Source organism: Aotus nancymaae, unplaced genomic scaffold (assembly GCF_030222135.1).
Source record: "Aotus nancymaae isolate 86718 unplaced genomic scaffold, 86718_ANA_hifiasm-v0.15.2.pri h1tg000028l, whole genome shotgun sequence".
In the NCBI taxonomy this organism is placed as follows: Eukaryota; Metazoa; Chordata; class Mammalia; order Primates; family Aotidae; genus Aotus; species Aotus nancymaae.
The window spans coordinates 19,534,442-19,558,558 of record NW_026988441.1 but is presented as its reverse complement, the minus strand read 5'-3'; the positions used below and the strand labels follow the sequence as shown (position 1 = coordinate 19,558,558).

General features: G+C 46.2%; 1 protein-coding gene across 5 annotated transcripts in view; it reads right to left on the bottom strand.

Annotated features, from left to right (window-relative positions):
• The window catches only part of CEP89 (centrosomal protein 89), a 79,972-nt gene that overhangs the window by 51,563 nt on the left and 4,292 nt on the right, over positions 1 to 24,117 (bottom strand). For 3 of the 5 annotated variants that reach the window (XR_010344299.1, XM_064381513.1, XM_064381514.1), the window contains exons 2-7: positions 22,779 to 22,885; positions 15,800 to 15,958; positions 14,281 to 14,467; positions 9,893 to 9,995; positions 3,978 to 4,006; positions 1,473 to 1,515 (exon numbers count right to left, since the gene is read on the bottom strand). Coding sequence is in view for 4 of the 5 variants with exons in the window: in XM_064381513.1 (XP_064237583.1) it covers positions 1,473 to 1,515; positions 3,978 to 4,006; positions 9,893 to 9,995; positions 14,281 to 14,467; positions 15,800 to 15,958; positions 22,779 to 22,885 (628 nt within the window). In the remaining variant the exon portion in view is untranslated. The other 2 variants (XM_064381516.1, XM_064381515.1) reach the window with 2 other exon arrangements.

The following is a 24,117-nucleotide window of genomic DNA, read 5'->3' as shown; positions in this document are numbered from 1 at the left end:
TCACTTTCTCCCTTCTGAGGCCCATAAAAGCCCCAGGCTTAGCCAGAGCAGAGCAGATGGGATAACCAGCTGCAGAGAAGAGCCACCCTCTCCAGGGCTTCCTCTTTGCTGACAGCTGCAGAGACAATCAGATGACCTGCCTGCAGAGAAGAGTCACCCACTCCAGGGCCTCCTCTCTGCTAGGAGCTAGGTGGACATCAGGACAACCAGCTGCAGAGAAGAGCCACCCACTCCAGGGCCTCCTCTCTGCTGAGAGCTGAACACTTGATGGGACAAGTTGCCTACAGAGAGGAGCTGCCCACTGTGGGTTTCCTCTGAGCCGTCCTAACATTCAGTAAAGCGCCTCATCATCTTGCTCACCCTCCACTTGTCTGCTTACCTTATTCTTCCTGGACGCAAGACAACTCAGGCAAAGGTACACTGGCACCACAGACATTTCTGGCCAGACAAGCAACACCCCAAAGATCTTGTAATGATGTGGGACCTAACAGCAAAAATTATAACCTCCATTTTGGAAGCTACTGAAGCTCCCCAAACTGTTTGGGTCAGGGGGATGTAACCCATATTTGGACCTCTCCCTCCGCCTTCAGCCTCAGGAGCAGAGCCCATAACTGCACCCACCTGACCAGCATTGATCCCAGCACATCCCACAGGTCCACTCCTCCCACCAGGATCCCAGCACATCCCACAGGTCCACCTCCCTTCCCCCAGGATCCCAGCACATCCCACAGGTCCACCTCCCTTCCCCCAGGATCCCAGCACATCCCACAGGTCCACTTCCCTTCCCCCAGGATCCCAGCACATCCCACAGGTCCACCTCCCTTCCCCCAGGATCCCAGCACATCCCACAGGTCCACCTCCCTTCCCCTAGGATCCCAGCACATCCCACAGGTCCACTTCCCTTCCCCCAGGATCCCAGCACATCCCACAGGTCCACTCCTCCCACCAAGATCCCAGCACATCCCACAGGTCCACTCCTCCTACCAGGATCCCAGCACATCCCACAGGTCCACCTCCCTTCCCCCAGGATCCCAGCACATCCCACAGGTCCACTTCCCTTCCCCCAGGATACCAGCACATCCCACAGGTCCACTCCTCCTACCAGGATCCCAGCACATCCCACAGGTCCACCTCCCTTCCCCCAGGATACCAGCACATCCCACAGGTCCACTCCTCCCACCAAGATCCCAGCACATCCCACAGGTCCACCTCCCTTGTCCCAGGATCCCAGCAAATACCACAGGTCCACCTCCCTCCAGGTCCAACTTCCACCCTCCCAGGATCCAAGCACATCCTGCATGGACATACGTCCACTACCTAGTGTTTGGACCCTCTCTTTTGAGACAAGGATGGAAGTTCAACAACTAATACAAGAAAAAGAAAACGTAATCTTTATTTTCAGATAAAATTAATCTGGATATTCTCCAGAACGACAAGCTTTTCAATCATAACATAATTCAAAAGGCAGATACCTGGGGAGGGTGGCGGTTTCTCACGTAATGGAGGTTTTTCATCCTAGGAAAGAAAGAACATAAGAGGAGTAAGTGCAGAGCATTAGTGTTTTACAAAGCAGACACAGGCAGTTAGGTCATTAGACAGCAGGTATAGAAGCATGCTTTATTTCCTTCATTTTGACGCTTGTTCTTAGTTTGTTTTAGCTTTCAAAACTTTAATATCTTTGTCCTATCCTACAGAAATAAAAAAAGAAAAAAAACTTTAATATCTGCTATTTCTTTTTTCCTTTAAGACAGGGTCTTGCTCTGTCACCCAGGCTGGGGCGCAGCAGTGTCATCACAGCTCACTATAGCCTCCAGCTCCTGGGCTCATGCAATCCTCCCACCTCAGCCTCCCAAGTAGCTAGGATTACACGTGGGCCATCATGCCTAATTTTTTTTTTTTTAGCTTTTTTTTTTTGGTAGAGATGGGGTCTCATTTATGTTGTCCAGGCTGGCCTTGAGCTCCTGGGCTCAAGGGATCCTCCTACCTTGAACTCCCAACATGCTGGGATTATACCATTTCTTATACCTGAATTGTAGACCTTAAATGTCTTCTCCTCTGGGGGGCTCTCTCAGGCTATAAGGGAAGGCCCGCCTGCGCTTTCTTCCTGCATTTCTGCACTGAGTTCAGTGACTGCCTTTACAGGTAGATCCCATGAGTGGCAGGCTGTGGGCTCACATTTAAAAGCATGTGCTAGGTAGGGCTGCAAGTGGTATGTGGAGATGCCCACAGCAAACTCCAGCCAGGCCTCTTCTCACTGGGATGGGCAAAAAGGATCCCATCAATGGCGGGAAAGCACATTTGCAAAATGCTGAGAAAGGAACATTAATAAGATATTGCTTCTCAACCCCAAACCTAGAGGAAAGGGAAGGCTGGGAACTTCTGTTAATTTTTCTTTACACATTGGTGTGATATTAAGTTTCTGATTTCTGCTGACAAAGCAGACAAGGTTATAAATTAACTCTCCTGAGAAATGTTTAATTTTTAAGTTCCCATGACATCGCACAATGAGAAACTTAAGTTACAACTATTTCCATGTTTGCAAATTAGTTATTAAAATTCTCAGGCCAGGCCGGGCGCAGTGGCGCACACCTGTAATCCCAGCACTTTAGGAGGCTGAGGCAGATGGGATCACCTGAGGTCAGGAGTGCGAGACCAGCCTGGCCAACATGGTGAAATCCCATCTCCATTAAAAACACAAAAGTTAGCCTGGCGTGGTGGTGCATGCCTGTGGTCCCAGCTACTCGGGAGGCTAAGGCAGAGGAATCGCCTGAATCCAGGAGGCAGAGGTTGCAGTGAGCCGAGATTGCGCCACTGGACTCTAGCCTGGGAAACAGAGCAAGACTCTCTCTCAGAAAAAAAAAAAATATATCAGGCCAGCCATGTCACATCATGCCTGCAATCCCAGTGCTTTGGGAAGCCAAGACAGGAAGATCGCTTGAGCCCAGGAGCTTGAGACCATCCTGGGCAACACAACAAGACCCCATCTCTAAAAAAATGTTTTTTAATTAGCCAGGAGTGGTGGCATCTGCCTGTAGTCTCAGCTACTCAGGAGACTGAGGCAAAAGGATCACTTGAGCTCAGGAGATTGAGGCTGCAGTGAGCTATGATCACACTACTGCACTCCAGCCCAGGTGACAGAGGGAGATCCTGTCTCACAAAACAACTTTTAAAAAAGACAAAATTATCTATTTGTTCTACATTCATTCTAATTATAAAGTATTTTTTTTTTTTTTTGAGACAGAGTCTTGCTCTGTTGCCAGGCTGGAGTGCAGCTGGTGCAATCTCAGCTCACTGCAATCTCCGCCTCCTGGGTTCAAGTGATTCTTCCGCCTTAGCCTCCCGAGTAGCTGGGACCACAGCCGCGTGCCACCACGCCCGGCTAATTTTTGTGTTTTTAATGGACATGGGATTTCACCATGTTGGCCAGGATGGTCTCGATCTTTTGACCTCATGATCCACCCACCTCTTTCTAATCCTTTTTTACTTTCATCATTAAACTATGGAAAATATTAATTTCCTCATGTTTTAAAAGTATTTAAGGCTGTGCACAGTGGCTCATGCCTGTAATCCCAGCACTTTGGGAGGTCGAGGTGGGTGGATCACTTGAGCTCAGGAGTTTAAGACCAGCCTAGGCAACATGGTGAAACCCCATCTTTACCAAAAATACAAAAAATTAGCTAGGTGCGGTGATGTGTATCTGTGATCCCAGCTATCCGGGAGGCTGAGGTAGGAGGATTGCTTGAGCCTGGGAGATGGAGGCTGGAGTGAGTTGAGATTGTGCTACTGCACTCCATCCTGGGTGGCACAGTGAGACCCCCTTCTCAAAAAAAAAAAAAAAAAAACATTTAAAAGGAATATTCAATAGGAAATAACTCTTAAAGGAAGATTTGTTTTCCCCCACAAAACACCAAAGTTGTTGAAAAATTATGATGAAAACTCTATTGAGAAAATCAGTTTTTTTAAAAAAAAGATCTTACCTTTAAATTCAGAACAGAGTGTTTATCATCTGATTAAAAAAAGAGAGAGAGGGAAACTTTTAAAGTAGATAATAAAATGTGACCACTCAGAAAAGTACAGTCACAGAAACTCACCTTCCACAGAGGAGCTCAATGAGGCCTGGGACAGGGATAAAATTCACAGGGTCACAAGGCAAGTGGGTCCCAGGGCCAGGTGAGGGCCTGACTCTAAATTGTCATCTCTCTCCCAGACCCATTTCTGAGCACCATCTGTGCTCATGTGACTGCAGAACCAAGGCCAAACTCATCAGTGGCTGCAAGCCTTTCCCGTGCCAGGCTCCTCCTCTCCTTCCGACACTTCTCCCCGCCACTCTCCCCATGTCTTGCCCACCCTTCCCCAGACAGGCCAATGCCAGACTCCTATCTGCCCACCCTCCCCATGTGCAGCATCCAACCTGGTCAGAAAAATAGTTGTTCCTTGAAGCAAACTATCTCAGTGATAGAGGAAAACAAATCCCGCCCTGTTACTCATCTTCCACACATCTGCAATCCAGGTACCCTAGGAAGCAGGTGATCTTACACCCTAGTTTGCCTGTACACACTCATGTTGTGAAAAGCTGAACACAGAGTTGCTTTTTTTTTTTTTTCTTGAGATGGAGATTCACTCTGTCCCTCAGGTGGAGTGCAGTGGCACGATCTTGGCTCACTACAACCTCCGCCTCCCAGGTTCAAACGATTCTCCTGCCTCAGCCTCCCAGTAGTTGGGATTACAGGCGTGCACCACAACGCCTGGCAAATTTTTTAATTTTTATTAGAATCAGGGTTTCTCCAAATTGGCCAGGCTGGTCTCGAACTCCTGACCTCAGATGATCCACCTGCCTCGGCCTCCCAAAGTGTAGGGATTACAGGCATGAGCCACTGTGACCAGCCCTGAGTTGCTTTTAACTTTCTACTTTTAATTTGCAGAGCAGAAATAACTGGCTGAAAATAAACTAGAAACATGCAAAAAAACAGGGGAAAAAACCCTACAGAATTCAGACAACAGAAGAAAATGCTAGAGATACACACAAAATTCTAAATCTACTTCCTGGTTGGGTGTGGCAGCTCATCCCTGTAATCCTAGTACCTTGGGAGGCCAAGGTGGGTGGATCACTTGAGGTCAGGAGTTTGAGACTAGCCTGGCCAACGCTGTAAAACCCCATCTCTACTGAAAACACAAAAAAAGCCAGGTGTGGTGGCACTCGCCTGTAATCCCAGCTACTTGGGAGGATGAGGCAGGAGAATCGCTTGCGCTTGGGAGGCAGAGGTTGCAGTGAGCCAACACTGTGCCACGACACTCCAGCCTAAGCAACAGAGCAAGACACGATCTCAAAAAAAAAAAATCTACTTCCTGATGTATTGAAAATACCAATACTTGAACAACTCATCACTGAAGAGCTCATTTTTGGCCAAAGTCATCTTGATCAACTGTTTTTAACCAAACTGCTTCCAGTCAAATGTTCACGGGCAGCCCAGACTACTCTCCTGCGTTGGACACCAGGTGAAATGCTGCCTTGCCCTTATGAGTTCAGCCTGATGAGCCCTCCACCCCCTGCCACCTTCCCTAATTGGCAGACAACCACCTCTTCTGCCCACTTTAGCACCCCAGACTACAGTTTGCAATCTGCACCTACTCCTCTGCAGTTGGGATGAAAGAGGAAAGGCCTATGGCTCTGTCATCTCTGGCACACGGCAGGTGCTTAACAAATTTCCAGTGAGCAAATGTTTAAAGTGATACAACAAAAAAAAATTCTATTCTTAAGAACACTTTTACAATAGTCTTGATTTGGTATCCCATAATGCTACCTCAGACCTGACTGCTTTCATATTTAATGGAGTTTCCTATGTCTCCCTTAAATTCCTCACAAAATAAATCTTGGGGAGCAGGGGGCTACATAAAATAGAATGGCAAAATGTTGACAGTTGGCTGGGCACATTGGCACATGCCTATAAACCCAAACACTTTGGGAGGCTGAGGTAGGCAGATGGGTTGAGCCCAGGAGTTTGAGCCCAGCCTGGGCAACAAAGCAAGACCCCATCTCTACTAAAAATACAAAAATTAGCCAGGCGTGGTGGAGCACACCTGCAGTCCCAGCTACCTGGGAGGCTGAGGCAGGAGGCAGGAGGCAGGAGAATCACTTGAGCCTGGGAGGCTGAGGCTGCAGTGAGCCGAGATCACACCAGCACACTTTCAAGCCTGGATGATGGAGAATGACCCTGCCCCACCCCAGAAAAAATGTAGACAGCTATAGAAGCAGGGAGATACATAGGTTGGGAGTTCATTTTACTAGTCTCTCTACTTTTGTGCACGTTAAAAATGATCACAATATAAAGTTTTTTTTTTTTTTTTTTTTTTTTTTGAGACGGAGTTTCGCTCTTGATACCCAGGCTGGAGTGCAATGGCGCGATCTCGGCTCACTGCAACTTCCGCCTCCTGGGTTCAGGCAATTCTCCTGCCTCAGCCTCCTGAGTAGCTGGGATTACAGGCACGCGCCACCGTGCCCAGCTAATTTTTTTGTATTAGTAGAGACAGGGTTTCACCATGTTGACCAGGATGGTCTCGATCTCTTGACCTCGTGATCCACCCGCCTCGGCCTCCCAAAGTGCTGGGATTACAGGCTTGAGCCACCGCGCCCGGCCACAATATAAAGTTTTTGAAGGGCGATTCATGTATTTTCCAAAGGAAATCATGCTATTTCATCTTAGTCATCAACTTTTCGAAAAAGAGTCCTGTCACTCAGGCTGGAGTGCAGTGGTGGAATTTGAGTTTGGGGTTTAGGGTTTTTCAGAACTATGCAGGGGCTTTTAATGCCCATCACAAAGCAGACATCACTGCAGGAGCTGCAATCCCTCCCAACCACCACCTGTGTGCCAAGTGCATATTCCCAAGTGTGCAAGTGGCCACTGCCTCTCATCTCCAAATCCACCTTCCCGGCCAGTTCATGTTACTGCAACAGTTCCACCCAGCCAGCTGGCACCATGCAGGCTTCCTCTGCAGGGTGCTGGAGAGAAGCTCAAGGAGCTGGGGCTTTACTTTCTGATTCCAGCTTCCTCCGACTCTTCCTTCCTTGCATTAATTTCTTTTCTTAATTTCTATTTTTTAGAGTCTGAGGGTCTCACTATATTACCCAGGCTGGATTCAAACTCCTGGGCTCAAGTAACTTATCTTCCCATCTTGGCCTCCCAAGTAGCTGGGATTAAAAGTGGGATTACGTGCCCAGATCCTTTCTTTCTCTTTCCTTTTAATTTTTTTTTTGGGGGCGGGCAGCAACATGCAGTATCTCCCATAGTGGCTTCTCCTGGCCCCCTATCCCAGTGAATTTCATTAGGGCTGCACCGCAGCAAACTTCTCAGCCACCTGGCAGGCCACAGTTACATCCTCTCAAGGAAGGTGTGGCTCTTGGTTCTGGGCGAGGTTCCTCCAGAGCTGCTTCCTCCTGAAGGCTGACTTTGTGTCAGCCCTAGGGACAGCATCTGCTCCCTTGAGCTGTTACTCCTGAATTCTTGAATATTCTCCTTTACTGATTAGTAGGCAATCCCGTTATTACTATCTTTCTTTTTTTTAGAGACAGGGTCTTACTCTGTCGCCTAGGCTGGAGTGCAGCGGCACTATCACAGCTCACTGCAGCCTTGACCTCCTTCCTGGGCTCAAGTGATCCTCCCATCTCAGTCTCCTGCACAGCTGGGACTACAGATGTGAGCCACCATGCCCAGCTCCCAAACCTGTTATAATTAATAGTTCTTTATAGTACACTTTCCCTTTTCAAGTCACTGTGTGTGTTCTGACTCCTGACTGGACCTTGACTGATGTATGCTCCATCAGGCCACGCAGTGCAGATGTTAGACAAGGGGGGAGAGAACCAAATCTGGGGACACAGGAAGACATTTGGCATGTGTTGTGAGATGAAAGGTAACAAAACAGTGTGTACTTTAAATACATACACTCTAAATTGTTAAAAGTCATTATCTACGGGAGCACAATTAAGTAGGTCTAGCTTTATGATGTGGTCTGGCTGTGTCCCCACCCACATCTCATCTTGAAATGTAGCTCCATAATTTCCACATATTGTGGGAGGGATCTGGTGGGAGATAACTGAATCATGGGGGTGCTTTCCCCCATACTGTTCTTATGGTAGCGAATAAGTCTCACAAGATCTGATGGTTTTATAAGGGAAACCCCTTTCTTTTGGTCCTCATGCTCTCTTGTCTGCCGCCATGAAAGACGTCTTTCACCTTCTGCCATGATTGTGAGGCCTCCCCAGCCACGAGGAACTGCGAGTCCATTAAACCTCTTTTTCTTTCTAAGTCTTGGGTATATCTTTATCAGCAGCTTGACAACAGACTAATGCACTTTATATATTTATGTATTTTTTTTTTTACAATGAGATAGTATTACTTTTGTAATTTAAAAAGAGATGCACTTTTTACATAACTCTACTATTTAAAAATTATGCCAACTGACCAACAGGTGTTTTCTGGCCCCGGGATTCTGAGGCTGGCATTCTGTTTTCCTTGAGAAATGATTTACATAAATATTTCCCTGAGCCCGAGCAACTCTGGAGCTGCTGATAAAGCAGTTGTTGGTTGTCCACTTGATGCCTGGCTCTCATCACTTCTAAAATGTGGAAACTGAAAACGTTTCCCTACCTTTTGCTGTAACATGTTGAGTTCTCTCATAGTGATAAATCAAATGATACAAGTCCACGCACTCATTCACCCAACAGACTTTTCCTGATGGGCCACTGTGGGCCAGGTCTTTCCCCAAGCACTGGGACTAGGGAGACCCTATGTCTATTGCTTAAGCCCAGGAGTTCAAGACCAGCCTGGCTAACACAGCAAAAAAAAAAAAAAAAAAAAAAAGCCCAGTACCTTGTACTTTAAAAACAACCTAATATCCAGGAGCAATCGACTGTGGAATAACTCGTTTTCTTTTCTTTTTGAGATGGGGTTTCACTCTGTCACTAAGGCTGGAGTACAATGGCACGATCTCAGCTCACTGCAGCCTCTGCCTCAAGGACTCAAGCAATCTTCCCACCTCAGCCTCCCGAGTACCTAGGACCACAGGCACATGAAACCATGTCTGGCTACTTTTTGTATTCTGGTAGAGATGGGATGTCCATTTTTTGTAGAGACGGAGTCTCACTATGTTGCCCAAGCTAGCCCCAAACCCCTAACTAAACTCAAGAGATCGACCTGCCTTGGATTCCCAAAGTGCTGGGATTATAGGTGTGAACCACCACACCCAGCCTTGTTTTCTTGAGACAAGGTCTCATTCTATCACCCAGGCTGGAGTGCAATGGTGCAATCACAGCTCCATTCTGGGTTTAAGTGATCCTCCCACCTAACCCTCCTAAGTAGCTGGGACTACAGGTGTGCACCACCTTGCCTGGCTAATGTTTATATTTTTACTCTTTGTTAAGACAAGGTCTCCCTGTGTTGCCCAGGCTACTTTCTTTTTTTTTGAGACAGAGTCTTGCTCTGTCATCAGATGCCAGGCTGGAGTGCAGTGGTGCAATCTCAGCTCACTGCAACCTCCGCCTCCCAGGTTCAAGCAATTCTCCTGCCTCAGCCTCCCGAGTAGCTGGGACCACAGGCGTGCACCACCACACCCAGCTAATTTTTGTATTTTTTAGTAGAGACGGGGTTTCACCATGGTCTCAATCTCTTGACCTCGTGATCCACCCGCCTCAGCCTCCCAAAGTGCTGGGATTATGGGCATGAGCCCCATGCCTGTATCCTCATTTTCAATAAAAAATAAATTTCAAATATATTCCTAGTTAAAATCAGAGAGCTAAAGCGTGAAGGGGCAATGGGTATGTTTTTCTAAAAATAAGCAATATTCATTAGGGAAAAATGTTCTTATATTTTATAAAAATTGTGGCTTTTTCTTTTTTTACCTTTTTGTTGTGTCAGCTGTGGTGCAGGAGGTAAGCCTGGAAACCCATCTTGATCAGAAATACTTTCATCATCTTCACTGTCCACCCCATGTAACAATGGCACCTTTTTGTTATAAAAGACAAAGGACCAAAGAAGTGAGAAAGGTAACCTATATATATAGCATGTCTCCTAACAAGTTCCAACATCTTCTTTCACACCTTCCCCACTGGGAGTTCCCTCCATGGGCACTTCAGCTGCTTTCCTTAGTGACACACAAAAGGACTACATCAGGTGGGGCTGGATGACATTTCCAAGCCCTCAGGAAAAGCTTAGGGGCAAAGGCAACACCGTTCAAGTTATGCTAAGGCCACTGAGAACTCCACATACCAGCCATGTTGCCAGGACAGCTTCTCTTCCTCATCCCTGCCAGGGACCACCCGATACCATTCCACCCTGGTACTGACACCATGTTACTAGTTTCCCCCATCCCTTTTTTTTGAGATAAGCTGGAGCGCAGTGGTGTGATCACAGCTCACTGAAGCCTTGACTTCCCAGGTGCAAACAATCCTCCCACCTCAGCCTCCAGAGTAGCTGGGACCACAGGCGTGCAACACCACAGCCAGCTAATTTATTTTTATTTTTTTGTAGAGACAAGGTCTCCTTATGTTGCCCAGGTTGGTCTCAAATTCCTGGGCCCATGCGATCCTCCTGCCTCAGCCTCCCAAAGTGCTGGGATTACAGGCATGAGCATAGCACCTGGCCCATGTTAGTAATTTTTATGTGGGACAAGAACTGCTGACCTATCCTGGGAGGACTCTCATCAAAGCCTGCAATGTTCACCAATTATGTAAGTCCACTGTAAACTTCATTTACTGATGAACTCCCCTCTACTGTCTGAGAGTAGCTCAAATATAGGTAACCATTCATGTTAGCTATATAGGAGCAACTGACATTTTGTTTCATCCCAACACGGCAGGGCCACAGAGTTGTCCTTTAGAAAGGCCCATGGGCCAGGAATAGGACTTGCTGCTGATGAGGAGGAGACATTTCCATTGGCAGGAACCTGGGGGTACAGACAGGGGTTGCCTAAGAGGAAGAAAAAGAACAGTGAAGCAGGTCTTTTTTTTTTTTTAACACATGGTCTCACTCTGTCATCCAGGCTGGAGTGCAATGACACAATCGTGGCTCACAGTAGCCTCTACCGCCTGGGCTCAACCAATCCTCCACCTCAGCCTCCCAAGTAGCTAGGACCACCACGTCCGGTTAATTTTTAAATTTTTTGTAGAGATAGGGTCTTGCTATGTTGAACAGGCTGGTCTTAAACTTCTGGCCTCATACAATCCTCCTGCCTCGGCCTCCCAAAGGGCTGGGATTACAGGCATGAGCCACCACGCACAGCTAACCTTGAGCTTTTTTATCTCCCAGGAACAAACTGCCTGTTCAATCTGTCAAAAATATATCAAGTGACTTACTATTCTCAAGGAAATATGAAATGGATAAAGATGACTTAAAAAGCATCAGGAAGATGCCCAATATGGACGACTGTTTGACAGTATCTACTGTCAACCTAAAGCTGACGGTACATATGCCCTATGACCATACACATACCATTCCTCAGTATACACCCACCAGAAATACACAAATATGTATATCAAGGGACACATCCCCAAATGTCCACAGCAGCACTATTCCTAAGAGCCCCAAACTGGAAACAAGCAAGTCTCTGTCATCAGTAAAACAAATAACTGAGTAGCACAGTTGTACAATAAAATATACAGAAATGAGAATGAACCAGCCCCTGCTGCATACAGTAACTGAAGACTCCAAAACTCCAAACAGTGCAGACTGTTCAATTAAATTCATGTAAATTTTCAGAACAGGCAAAGCCAATCTCAGGTTATTTTTAAAGATAAAAGCTAATCTTGGCAATGGTTAACTCTGTGGGAAATAGTGACTAAGAAGAAGGGGGATTTCTAGGGTACAAGTAATTTTTTTCTTAATCTGAGTGGCGGCTAGTTTTTGAAAATTTATTGAAATGTACAGTTATGATTTATTCACCTCTTGTGCATATTTTATATATCAATAAATAAGTCTACTAAAAACATACCTTTGTAAAGAATTTGTGATGCTTTCTATAAATATACTTTAAAAGGCTTGGCCGGACGCAATGGCTCACACGCCAGTAATCTCAACACTTTGGGAGGATCACCTGAGGTCAGAAGTTTGAGACCAGCCTGACAACATGGTGAAACCCCATCTCTACTAAAAATACAAAAATTTGCTGAGCGTGGTGGTGGGTGCCTGTAGTTCCAGCTACTTGGGAGGTGAGGCAGGAGAATCACTTGAACCCAGAGGCGGAGGTTGCAGTGAACCAAGATTGCACCACTGCACTCCAGCCTGGGTGACAGAGCGAGACTCTGTCTCAAAACAAACAAACAAAACTATAATACAACAGTACTACAGTTGTTTACTTAAACTTGTAGTAAAAGAATAAAAACACAAACTTCCAGCATGCACTCCAAATCCAAGAAAAGATGGGTTTCCAAGTGGGGTTGGGAGAAAAGGTAACAACAACCCTAGTAGTAACACTGTATTATTTATTATTTTCTACTTTTCACATTTAAAAATTTTCCTACTACACATGGCTCCTAGAGCCACCCTAACAGACTTGCCTTAAAAAAACCAAAATATTTGTCCTTCTAACAAGGAAAGAGTCTCTGTAGGTCACTGTATCGCTTTCTTCCAAGGGAAATATGGTAGCAAGCTTTCCTTCTAGAAAAGTGGAGTGATATAACTCTATCTGTAGCATTGGTGCAAAATAACCAGCTGGCAAGTGTACAGGTAGGAGCACTGGGCCTGACTCTGAGCCCAGGAGAGCCCGGCAGCAGCACCTCCCTTCTTGGGGCTCTGGGCAGTGTCTGCCTATTCCAGAGCTCCTTGCTATGGGAAACCTAATTCTACATGTGAAAGTCTGTATATGCTGGAAAATGATGGTGAGTTCACGAAACAACCACATAAGGATCCCTCAAAATAAGCTCCCTAAGACCATTTAAAATGTATTTTAGGGCCAGGTGTGTTGGCTCATGCCTGTAATCGCAACACTTTGGGAGGCCGAGGCAAGAGGACTGCTTAAGCCCAGGAGTTTAAGACCGGTCTGGCTAACATAGCAAGACCCTGTCCCTTTAGAGAGAGAAAAAAAAAGCCAGGTACGGTACCACGTGCCTGTAGCCCCAGGTACTCAGGAGGCTGAGGTGGGAGAATTGCTTGAGCCCAGAAGGAGGTGGTTATAGTGAGCTATGATCGTGCCTTTGCACTCCAGCCTGGAGGCAGTGAGACCCCATCTCGATTTTTTTTTAAAAAGTGTTTTAATGTAGTAGAGGCTAATCAATATATATATAATCAATAATGGTGTAGCTTAATGCTACCAGTCTATATGTATAGACACTATAAATAACACATTATAATGATGGTGAAAAAAGAAAAGGGGCTGGGTACGGTGGCTCACGCCTGTAATCCCGGTGCTTCAAAAGGCTGAGGCAGGTGGGTCGCTTGAGGTCAGGAGTTCAAGACCAGCCTGGGCAACATGGGGAAACCTTGTCACTACAAAAAATACAAAAACTAGCCAGGCATGGTGGTGCATGTCTACAGTCCCAGCTACTTGGGAGGCTGAGGTGGGAGGATCACTTGAGTCCAGGAGGTTGAGGCTGCAGTGAGCCAAAATTGTGCCACTGCACTCTAGCCTGGGGGACTGAGTAAGACCCTGTCTCAAAAAAAATAAATAAAGATAAAGGAAAAAGAGAAATGGTGCTCTATATTGCCATTAAAGAAATGTCATCATCTAGTTTCCAAAACCCTGGGAGCAGTTTAAAAATCGGGGTTTGCAGAGCAGCTGGCAGTGGAGAAGTGGGTCTCCCTGAATCGCTCTGTGTGTGGTTCCCTGATGTGTGACAGGGCAATGAAGGGAATTCCTCACCGAGTCAGCTAAGTTCAATGCACATAGGAGTTAGAAACAGAGGCGCGCACAGGTATGTCAGCTCCCACTGAGAGACGCATGGCGATATTCCCCATCAGGCACAAATTGAAAGAAAGGATGTAGTGTGCGAAATGATACCAAAAAGTGACAGGAAATTTAGCTTCCAAGGTGGAAGAAAAGAGCAAGATTGCTAAGCTTTGAATGGAAGTCCACATTAAGAATGTAAAGATGTTCATCTTCATTATTGCAGGATAAAGAAGTTTATGTTTTAATCTGACAAGAGAGAAATGAGGCCGAACACGTTTAAAAAATAAGCCCCAAAGCAAATGCTATCAAATGTGAAATAGCGAGAAGAAATCCTTAGCAATGCACTAATTTACCAAAACTTAACGTCAGGGTGAGGGTCAAGAAGAAAGCTGGGAACATGGAAAACACCTGATTTTTGTGTGGCACAGCATACACGTCATCACCGTGGCCTCCTTCATCCTTCTGGGCACTGACATACCCCAACTCCTTGCAGCTGGATGACAGCTGAGTTTCAGTGTCCTCTTCTTCCCCATAGTCCAGCGTTTCAAAGGATGGCAAAGAAGATCTTCTTACCATCTCATTCTGCCAATTTGGTCTGTATTAGAACATTCACAAAGAAAACAAAGAAAAAACCACTTAACACGTGACACTGATAGATATACACGTATTAAACGCACTGCCTCCAAGTCCTTACCATAAATGTGTGATAGTACAAAGTACACAGAAGCTAAAATATGACATTTTCCACCATACATCCCTTTGTACACTCAGCATACCCTTCTAGTTTCTGTTTTTAGAGTTACTGCATACATATACAATTTGCCTTGTTATAAATAAGAAGTTTTTCTTTTTTGAAATAGGGTCTCACTCTGTCTCCCAGGCTGCAGTGCAGTGGTGCAATCACAGTTCACTGCATCCTCAACCTCCCTGGGCTCAGGTGATCCTCCTACCTCAGCCTCCCAAGTAGCTGGAACTAACCATGCCAAGCTAATTTTTGTATTTTTTGTAGAGACAGGGTTTCACCATGTTGTCCAGGCTGGTCTCAAACTCCTTGGCTCAAGTGATCTGCCCACCTCAGCCTCCTAAAGTGCTAGGATTACAGGCATGAGCCACTGGGCCCAGCCTGTTATTATTATTATTATTTGAGATGGAGTCTCACTCTCATCCAGGCTGGAGTGCAGTGGCGCAATCTTGGCCCACTGCAACCTCCACCTCCCAGGTTCAAGCGATTCTCCTGCCTCAGCCTCCTGAATAGCTGAGATTACAGGTGCATGTGACCACGCCTGGCTAATTTTTAAATTTTTAGTAGAGATGGGATTTCACCATGTTGACCAGGCTGGTCTTGAACTCCTGACCTCAGGTAATCTGCCCGCCTTGAGCTGTTTCTAGATGATTCCTGTACATCCTAAGCTCTCCCCTCAACCCTCTCTTCCTTAGGAGGAAATCTTCCTTACCCCCAGCCCTGTGTCAGCTCAAACACAGGACAAGCAATAAAGGAGAAGATGATGAAGGAAAAGGCTTAACCACAACTGCCAAGAAGGTCAAATTAGTGTGAATGTCCAGAGATACATGAAGAGGTGAGGAGGGTCCACTTTCACTGTTCAGATTGCTGCACGAAGAAATTTACAAAGGGCTGGAAGCAACGCTGAATTCATTAGCTCTGTGCCGCTGTGAAAATGGCCAGGACCCATACAAGTCAAATCTAGAACAGACCCCAGAGCAATTAGGTTGCTGGACAGTGTCCATTGGACATTGGTGATAAAAATCCAGCAACTAAGACTAGTCATAAATACGTATATGAGCACCCATGCACCCACACAGGTATATATGCATACACATGTACATATGCACACACACATGTAGGGACCAGGCTGAGCTGCCCCTCTTCCACCCTGAGAGGAAGCAGAGCCGGCGATCTGGTCCCCACCGAGGCCTTAGCTCTGAGGTGGTGGCGTAGGGCTCGATGAAGCTGTCCTGTTCAACACTGCTCACGTCACTCTCAGACCGGGATCTCCGGCGAGGCTGAGGAATGGCAACCGTCCGCCCAGTCAATGTTGTCGCCAGAATGGCTGCTGCCAGAGCAGATCTGCAGACAAAAACATCCCACAGAGATGGTGAGACACGAACACTCCAGGTGAAGGCTGAACAAGATACACGCAGGCTTACCTTCTGCTGGACAGCGTCGACTGAGCACTTACTCTGCACCCATTGTTTACCGCGGGCCGTCAGACAATCTCATTCGATTCTCATGCAACTGTATGACTACATATTATTGCCATCCCATTTTCCACAGAAATTGAATGACCTGTAAAGATTTCCTAGCCAAAAGGAGGTAGAACCGGGCCTCTTATCAAGGCAGAGCCAAAAGCCTACATTCAAGTAGTTTTTTATTAGAACGGAAGATCAGAATGGGAAAAAAAAAAAGAGATCTAGAAAGACAGAAAAGATTTAAAAGGGACTTTAAAAATGCTTGCAAATTACTCAGGAATATTTTACAGGTAAGTTAGAGTCAACAGATTTAGCTGTGCCTAAAAAAGTAAAACAAAAGCCCCTGTCCCAGCTCACTGCCTAGGAAAATGTCCACGTCACAGCACAGGGAGGAGGAACAGGGGGAGCCAGGTAGACTCCCTGAGCTGTAGAGATGGAGCTGAGAGTCAGGGACACCAAGGCAGAGAAACCTGCGGGAGAGAGTGCAGAGAGGGGAGGACTGCGGAGAGAACCGGGAGATCTGCAGGAGGTCACCCAGTTTCAGTGGAATACTGCACAGCACACAAGTGTGAGGAAATCACCCGACAGTGGAGGAGGAACCAACCACCAGGATCAGAGGAGCAGTGCCAGGTGCTTACACACAGCCAGGGACAGCAGCTGCTCCCACCGGGCAGACTGGAGAAACCTATCATTCACGAGACGCTGGGTGCAGCACTCAGAAAGGTCTGGCCCCGGTGCTGGGGAATAATTAGACCTGGCTGCGCACCGCTCCACGCCCCACCTAACAAATCGTAAAAGAAAGACCTGAAAGATCTAACTGTTTCCAAGCAATTGAACTGCATCCCGGAACAAAGGTCAAGACATTTTTAGGAATACAAAACTATCCAGCACTCAAGGTAAAATTCACAACAAGATCTTGTATCCACTTAGATAAGCAGGTAGGCAAAGAGATAGCAAACCATCATCTAAAATGAAGGCAACCATCAACTGAAACCCAGTAAGAACTGAACACGTATGTAGAACTGGCAGAAAAGTGCATTCAGATAGTTATTACAGCTGTATTTCTTATATTCAAAAAGCCAAGTAAGACATGGACGATTGTAAAAAATCCCAACTTCATGAGATAAAAATGACAGTATCAGAGACAGAAAGTATCCTGGATGCGATTAACAGATTATATATTGCAGAAGATCAGTAAAATTAAAGGCAAAGGCAACAGAAAATTACCAAAATAAAATGGAGATGGAAAAAAAAAGTTTTTAAGAGGATCAATGAGATATGGGATTAAAAAAAACACTGTTTTTATATTTTGGGTTTGAGGGGGTGGGGATTGAGATGATCTCACTCTGTTGCCCAGGCTGGAGTGCAGTGGCGCGGTCACAGCTCAGCATAGCCTCAATCTCCTGGGCTCAAGTGATCCTCCTCCCTCAGTCTCTCGAATAGCTGGGACTATAGGCACACATCACCACATCTGGCTAATTTTTATATTTTTTGTAGAAATGGGGTCTCGCTATGTTCTCCAGGCTGGTCTGGAACTCCTGGGCTCAAGTAATCCTCCTGCCTCAGGCTCCCAAAGTGTTAGGTTTACAGGCATAAGCCACCACGCCTGGCTGCTGTTTTGTTTTAAATCACTACATTTTGGTGTAATTGTTACACAGCAATAAATAACTAATAGCCTCATCATCAAATGGTGCTGGAAAAATCAAATCTCCGTATGCCAAAAAAAACCCATTGCAATCTCCAAGTGTTGAAGGAAGGAAGTGATTGGATTATGGGGGTGGTTTCTCCCATCCTGTTCTTGTGATAGTGGGTGAATTCTCACAAGAGCTGATGGTTTTATAAATGGTAGTTTCTCCTCAGCTCTCACACAGTCACTCTCTCTCACCTGCCACCATGTAAGACGTGCCTGCTTCCCTTCCGCCATGATTGTAAGTTTCCTGAGGGCTCCCCAGCCATGCAGAACTGTGAGTCAATTAAATCTCCTTTGCTTATAAATTACCCTGTCTCAGGTAGTATCTTTATAGCAGTGTGAGAAAGGACTAATACACATATCATTTACAAAAATTAACTGTAAACAGATTAGAGACCTAAATGTACAGCCTAAAACCATAACACTTCTAGAAGAAAATATAAGAGAAAACCTTTGTGACCTTAGGTTACATAAAGATTTCTTCAACATGAGATATTGAAAGCATGATCCATAAAAGAAAAAATTGTAAGCTGGACTTCATAAAAATCAAGAACTTCTGCTGTTTGAAAGGCACTGTTTCAAACAGTGAGAGACAAGCCACAGATACAGAGAAATGATAGCAAATCACATATTTGGTAAAGAACTTGTATTCATACTATGTAACAAATCCTCAGAATGCAATCATGGAAAACAAAAAAGGCTGGGACTGTGATATCTCCAGGAAGCCCCCAGTCTTCACCCAAGTCTCTGCTTACATCTCCTGGATGAAAAATGTCATTGTCTCCAACTGAACATGTTCCTGTGTCCAACGGCCTTCCCAAGATCGTTCTTAGATCTGCAACAGGACTTGTGATCAACAAGGAATGCCCAAATTTGTAAATGGGCAAAGGATGTGAACAGATGCTTCACTGAAAAAAACATGCAAAGCTGACAAACACATGAAAAGATACTCAATACCATTAGCTATTAGAGAAATGCAAAATAAGGCCAGGTGTGGTGTCTCACGCCTGTAATCCCAGCAATTTGGAAGGCTGAGGCAGGTGGATCACTTAAGGTCAGAAGTTCGAGACCATCCTGGCCAGCATGGTGAAACCCCATTTCTAAAAATACAAAAAATAGCCGAGTATGGTGGTATGTGCCTGTAATCCCAGCTACTCAGGAGGCTGAGGCACAAGAAACACTTGAATCTGGGAGGCAGAGGTTGCAGTGAGCTGAGATTGCTCCACTGCACTCCAGCCTGGGTGACAGACTGAGACTCTGTCTCAAAAATAAGAGACTCCATCTCAAAAAAAGAAAAAGAAAAAAACAAAAACAAATAGAAAAACCACAATGAAATACTACTACACACCCATTAAATGTCCAAAATTTTAAAAACTGACCAAGATAATTCCTCGTGCTCTTCTGTTCTAAACCAGGCCTATCAGAGTGGCTCCCACAAGGAGGGCAGCAAGGATTGTTCTCTCATCAACAAGGTTGTGACCAGAAAGTACCCTATCAGCACTCACGAGCACATCTATGGAGTGTGCTTTAAGACACTGTCCCCGGCACACACAAAGAGATCTGACAATTTCCCATGAAAGAGCTGGGATCTCCAGATGTGTGCATTGACACCAGGCTCCACAAAGCTGTCTCAGACAAAGGAGTAAGGAATATCCCGCACTCTATCTGGGTACCACTGTCCAGAAAGCGTAATGAAGATGAAGATTGAGCAAACAAGCACTATACATTGCTCACCTATGTACGCCTACACTACAAACATCTACACTCAGTGTGGATGAAAACCACTGACTGTCCAAGTTATAAAAGACCACACACACACACACACACACACACACAGAGGCACTCATACGTGTGCACACGAACACACACACAGAGGCACTGACACGTGTACACACAAATGCACACACACAGGCACTCACACGTGTGCACATGAACACACACACAGAGGCACTCACACGTGTGCACACGAACACACACACACAGAGGCACTGACACGTGTGCACACGAACGTACACACACAGAGGCACTCACATGTGTGCACACAAACACACAGAGGCACTCACGTGTGCACAGGAACAAACACACACACAGAGGCACTAACACGTGTGAACACACACACAGAGGCACTGACACGTGTGCACACGAACACACACAGAGGCACTCACGTGTGCAAACACACACAGAGGCACTCACACGTGTGCACACAAACACACACACACTGACCAAACCAAGTGTTGATGAGGATATGAAGCAACTGGACTCATATACTGTTGGTGGGAACATAAATGGGACAACAACCTTGGAAAACAGTTTTGACAGTTTCTTAATAAATTAAATACCCACCTAGTATAAGGTCCAGCTATAGATAGTTACCCAAGAGAAATGAAAGTATATATCCAAACATTTGTGTATACTTTTTTTTTTTTTTAATAGAGATGGGGTTTCACCGTGTTGGCCGGGCTGGTCTTGAACTCCTGACCTCAGGTGATCCGCCTACCTTGGCCTCCCAAAGTGCTGGGATTACAGGAGTGAGCCACCACACCAGGCCTGTGTATACATTTTTTTTAAGAGATGGAGTCTCGCTTTGTTGCCCAGGCTGGAGTGCAGTGGTGCAATCTCGGCTCACTGCAACCTCTGCCGCCTGAGTTCAAGTGATTCTTGTGACTCAACCTCCCCAGTAGCTGGGACTCCAGGCATGCATCTCCACACCCAGTTAATTTTTGTATTGTTAGTGGAGACGGGGTTTTGCTGTGCTGGCAAGGCTGGTCTTAAACTCCTGAGCTCAGGTGATCCGCCTGCCTTAGCCTCTCAAATTGCTGGGATTACAGGTGTGAGCCACCACACGCAGCCACTGTGTAAATGTTCATAGCAGCCTTATTCTAGTGACCAAAATTACAAACAAACCAAATATCCATCAACAGGTGAATGGATAAACAAACTGTGGCATTTTCATGATGAAATACTCCTCAGTAAGGAAAAGGATGGATTATTGACTTTCAGAACACACGTGAATTGGAATAATCATGCTGAGTGAAAGAAGGCAGCGTATTTTATGTACTTCCACTTATATAAAATTCTAGAAAATACAAACCAATCCATAGTGCGAGAAGGGAGATGAGTGGTTGCCTGGGGATGGGCAGGAGCATAGAAGGTGGCAGAGAGGGGCAGGTGGAAGGAATTACAAAGAAGCATGAAGACTCTTGTCAGAATGATAGATACATTTATTATCTTTTTTTCTTTTTCAGGAGCTACCCTATTACCTTTTTAAAACAAATTTTTTAGGGCCGGGCACGGTGGCTCACGCTTGTAATCCCAGCATTTTGGGAGGTCGAGGCAGGCAGATCACGAGGTCAAGAGTTTGAGACCATCCTGGCCAATGTGGTGAAACGTCGTCTCTACTAAAAATACAAAAATTAGCTGGGTGTGGTGGCTTCTGCCTGTAATCCCAGCTACTCGGGAGGCTGAGGCAGGAGAATCGCTTGAACACAGGAGGCAGAGGTTGCAATGAGCCGAGATCATGCCACTGTACTCTAGCCTGGTGACAAAGCAAGACTCCATCTCAAAAAAAAAAAAAAATTTTTTTTTTAGAGGCAGGGAGGGCCTCACTCTGTTGCTCAGGCTGCAGTGCAGTGACACGATCATTGCTCACTGCAGCCTTGATCTCTTGGGCTCCAGTGATCCTCCCGCCTTAGCCTCCCCAGTATGGGATTGCAGGCATGCGCCACTATGCTCAGCTCATTTATTTTCTTTTTTTGTATAGGTAAGGTTTTGCTTTGTTGCCCAGGCTGATCTTGAACTACTGGGCACATGCAATCCTCTGGCCTCAGCCTCCCAGGATCAGTTTAGCCCAAGAATTCAAGACCAACTTAGGCAACATAGTGAGACCCCCATCACTGCAAAAAATTTAAAAAATTAGCCAGGCATGGTGGTGTGCCTGTAGTCCCAGCTACTCAGGAGGCTGAGACGGGAGGATTGCTTGATGCTAGGGAGTTGAGGCTGCAGTGAGTCACAATCCCATCAATGCACTCCAGCCTGGGCAACAAAATGAGACCCTGTCTCAAAAAAAATCTTTTGTTTTGGCCAGGCCCAGCAGCTCACGTCTGTAATCGCAGCACTTTGGGAGGCAGAGGCAGATGGATTGTTTGAGCCCAGAAGTCCAGCTCAGGCAACATGGCAAAACCCTATCTCTACAAAAAATACAAAAATTAGCTGGGCATGGTGGTGCCTGCCTGTAGTCCCAGTTACCCAGGAGGCTGAAATAGGAGGACTGATTGAGCCTGGGAGGCAGGGGTTGCAGTGAGCCATGATTGCACCACTGCACTCCAGCCAGGGCAACAGAGCAAGATCCTGCCTTGAAAAAAAAAAATTTAAAAAAAGAAAATTGTCCAGGTACGGTGTCTCACACCTGTAATCCCAGCACTTTGGGAGGCTGAGGTGGGTGGATCACTTGAGGTCAGGAGTTCGAGACCAGCCTGGCTAACATGGTGAAACCTCATTTCTACAAAAAATACAAAAATTAACTGGGCATGGTGGCAGGCACCTGTAATCTGAGCTACTTGGGAGGCTGAGGCAGGAGAATCTCTTAAACCCAGGAGGTGGAGGTTGCAGTGAGCCGAGATCATACCACTACACTCCAACCTGGGTGACAGAGCAAGACTCTATCTCGGAAAAAAAAAAAAAAAAGAAAGAAAATTATGTGTATAATTCAAAATTCCCTGTTAACCTAATACTTGGGCATTGATGCTTTATATTTTTTAAAAAATACTCATCACATTCAATCATGAAATGTGAGAACTTCATGCAGCTGAAAGGGATAGACCTCAAGTCAGTTCATTATCCTCAGAGACACTATCTTCAGTGCGTCATTATGGAATCGTGGTAAACATTTTTAAGGACGTGACTCTAACCACCCTACTTGTAATTTTCTGGGCAGTTTGAGCAGTTCCAGGATCCAGTACTTGGGGGCTGAGCACGGGGTGACCTCGGTGCCTGCTCATGTGGGACTCACCTTGGTCTCTCTGGGGACGGGTTGGGGCTGCGGGGAGGAGGTGTGCGGGGCACAGCTGCCTTCGGAGCAATGCTGGCTGCAGGTAAAAGGCCATGGATGATGTGTTTCTGCACAAATGAAATCCAACAGAAGTCAATGGGCTGGGTCACTGGATCACCTGAGTCTTGTCACCAACTCCCTCCCCTGGGCCTGCAAGGGAACATCTGCATTGGCCACCCATGGATCCAAACCCATCAGAAGCCCACTCCTCCCTGCCATCCCGTCCCCATCAGGACAGACAAGTGGGCACAGCCAGGGAGCACCATGACAGCTGCTTATTGTGGAACCTTCTTGTCCTTCCTTCCTCAGAGCTTCCCTGGCTGTCCCCAAGAGTCACCCTCTAGCTCTCCCACACCTCCCACAGCACTGCCCCCAGTGATGTCTCATGTGACTCCCCCTGCAGAGGAGGGTGACTTCCTGAGAAACAGGTGACTTCCTTATCTCTTTTTGCTTTGTTTTGTTTTTGAGACGGGGTCTTGCTCTGTTGCCCAGAGTGGAGTGCAGTGGTACAATCATAGCTCACCACAGCCTCAAACTCCCGGCTTGAGCAGTCCTCCCGCCTCAGCTGTGCAAGTAGATGGGACTACAGATGTTCACCACTATGCCTAGCTAATTTTTGTATTTTTTTGTAAAGATGGGATCTCACTATGTTGCCCAGGCCGGTCTCGAACCCCTGGCTGATCCTCCCACCTCAGCCTCCCAAAGTGTTGGGATCACAGGCATGAGGCGCCGCACCTGGCCAACTCTCTTATCTTTATCAATCCTAGAGCACATTGCCTCACACCTCAAAAGGGCTTAATATAAAATTTTAGGTGGCTTATCTCCAAGATAAGTAATGAAAACTAGCTCCTACACATAATGAAAGTCAGAGAACCCCACTTTAGGTAACTGGGAGTCTCAAGTTTCTGGGTCTAGTCCAATCATTTTCTTGGCAGGAACCATTCATTCCCACCTACTAGATGCAGAACACCATGACAGCAATGAAGACATCTTGTCGTCAACCCCGAGGTGGTGAGTAGAGAGGAAAAACACCAAATAGTTATTACAGAACATAGAATTATGGAATGAGCTGGAAGAAAGGATCTCTCACTAAAAATGAAAAAAATAAAAAGAGCATCAGTGAGATGTGGGAGAAAAACACTATCATTTTCTGTTTGGAGCCAGTAATTAGCACAAAGTGCTGGGGTGGTGCAGGCAGGGAAGCACTCCTCCAGGTCTGGGGCCAGGCTGGGAACTTTCAAATGCTTTCCTTCGAGAAAAGCACACAGGCATTTAGACTGGGCTTTCAAAGATGCCCACT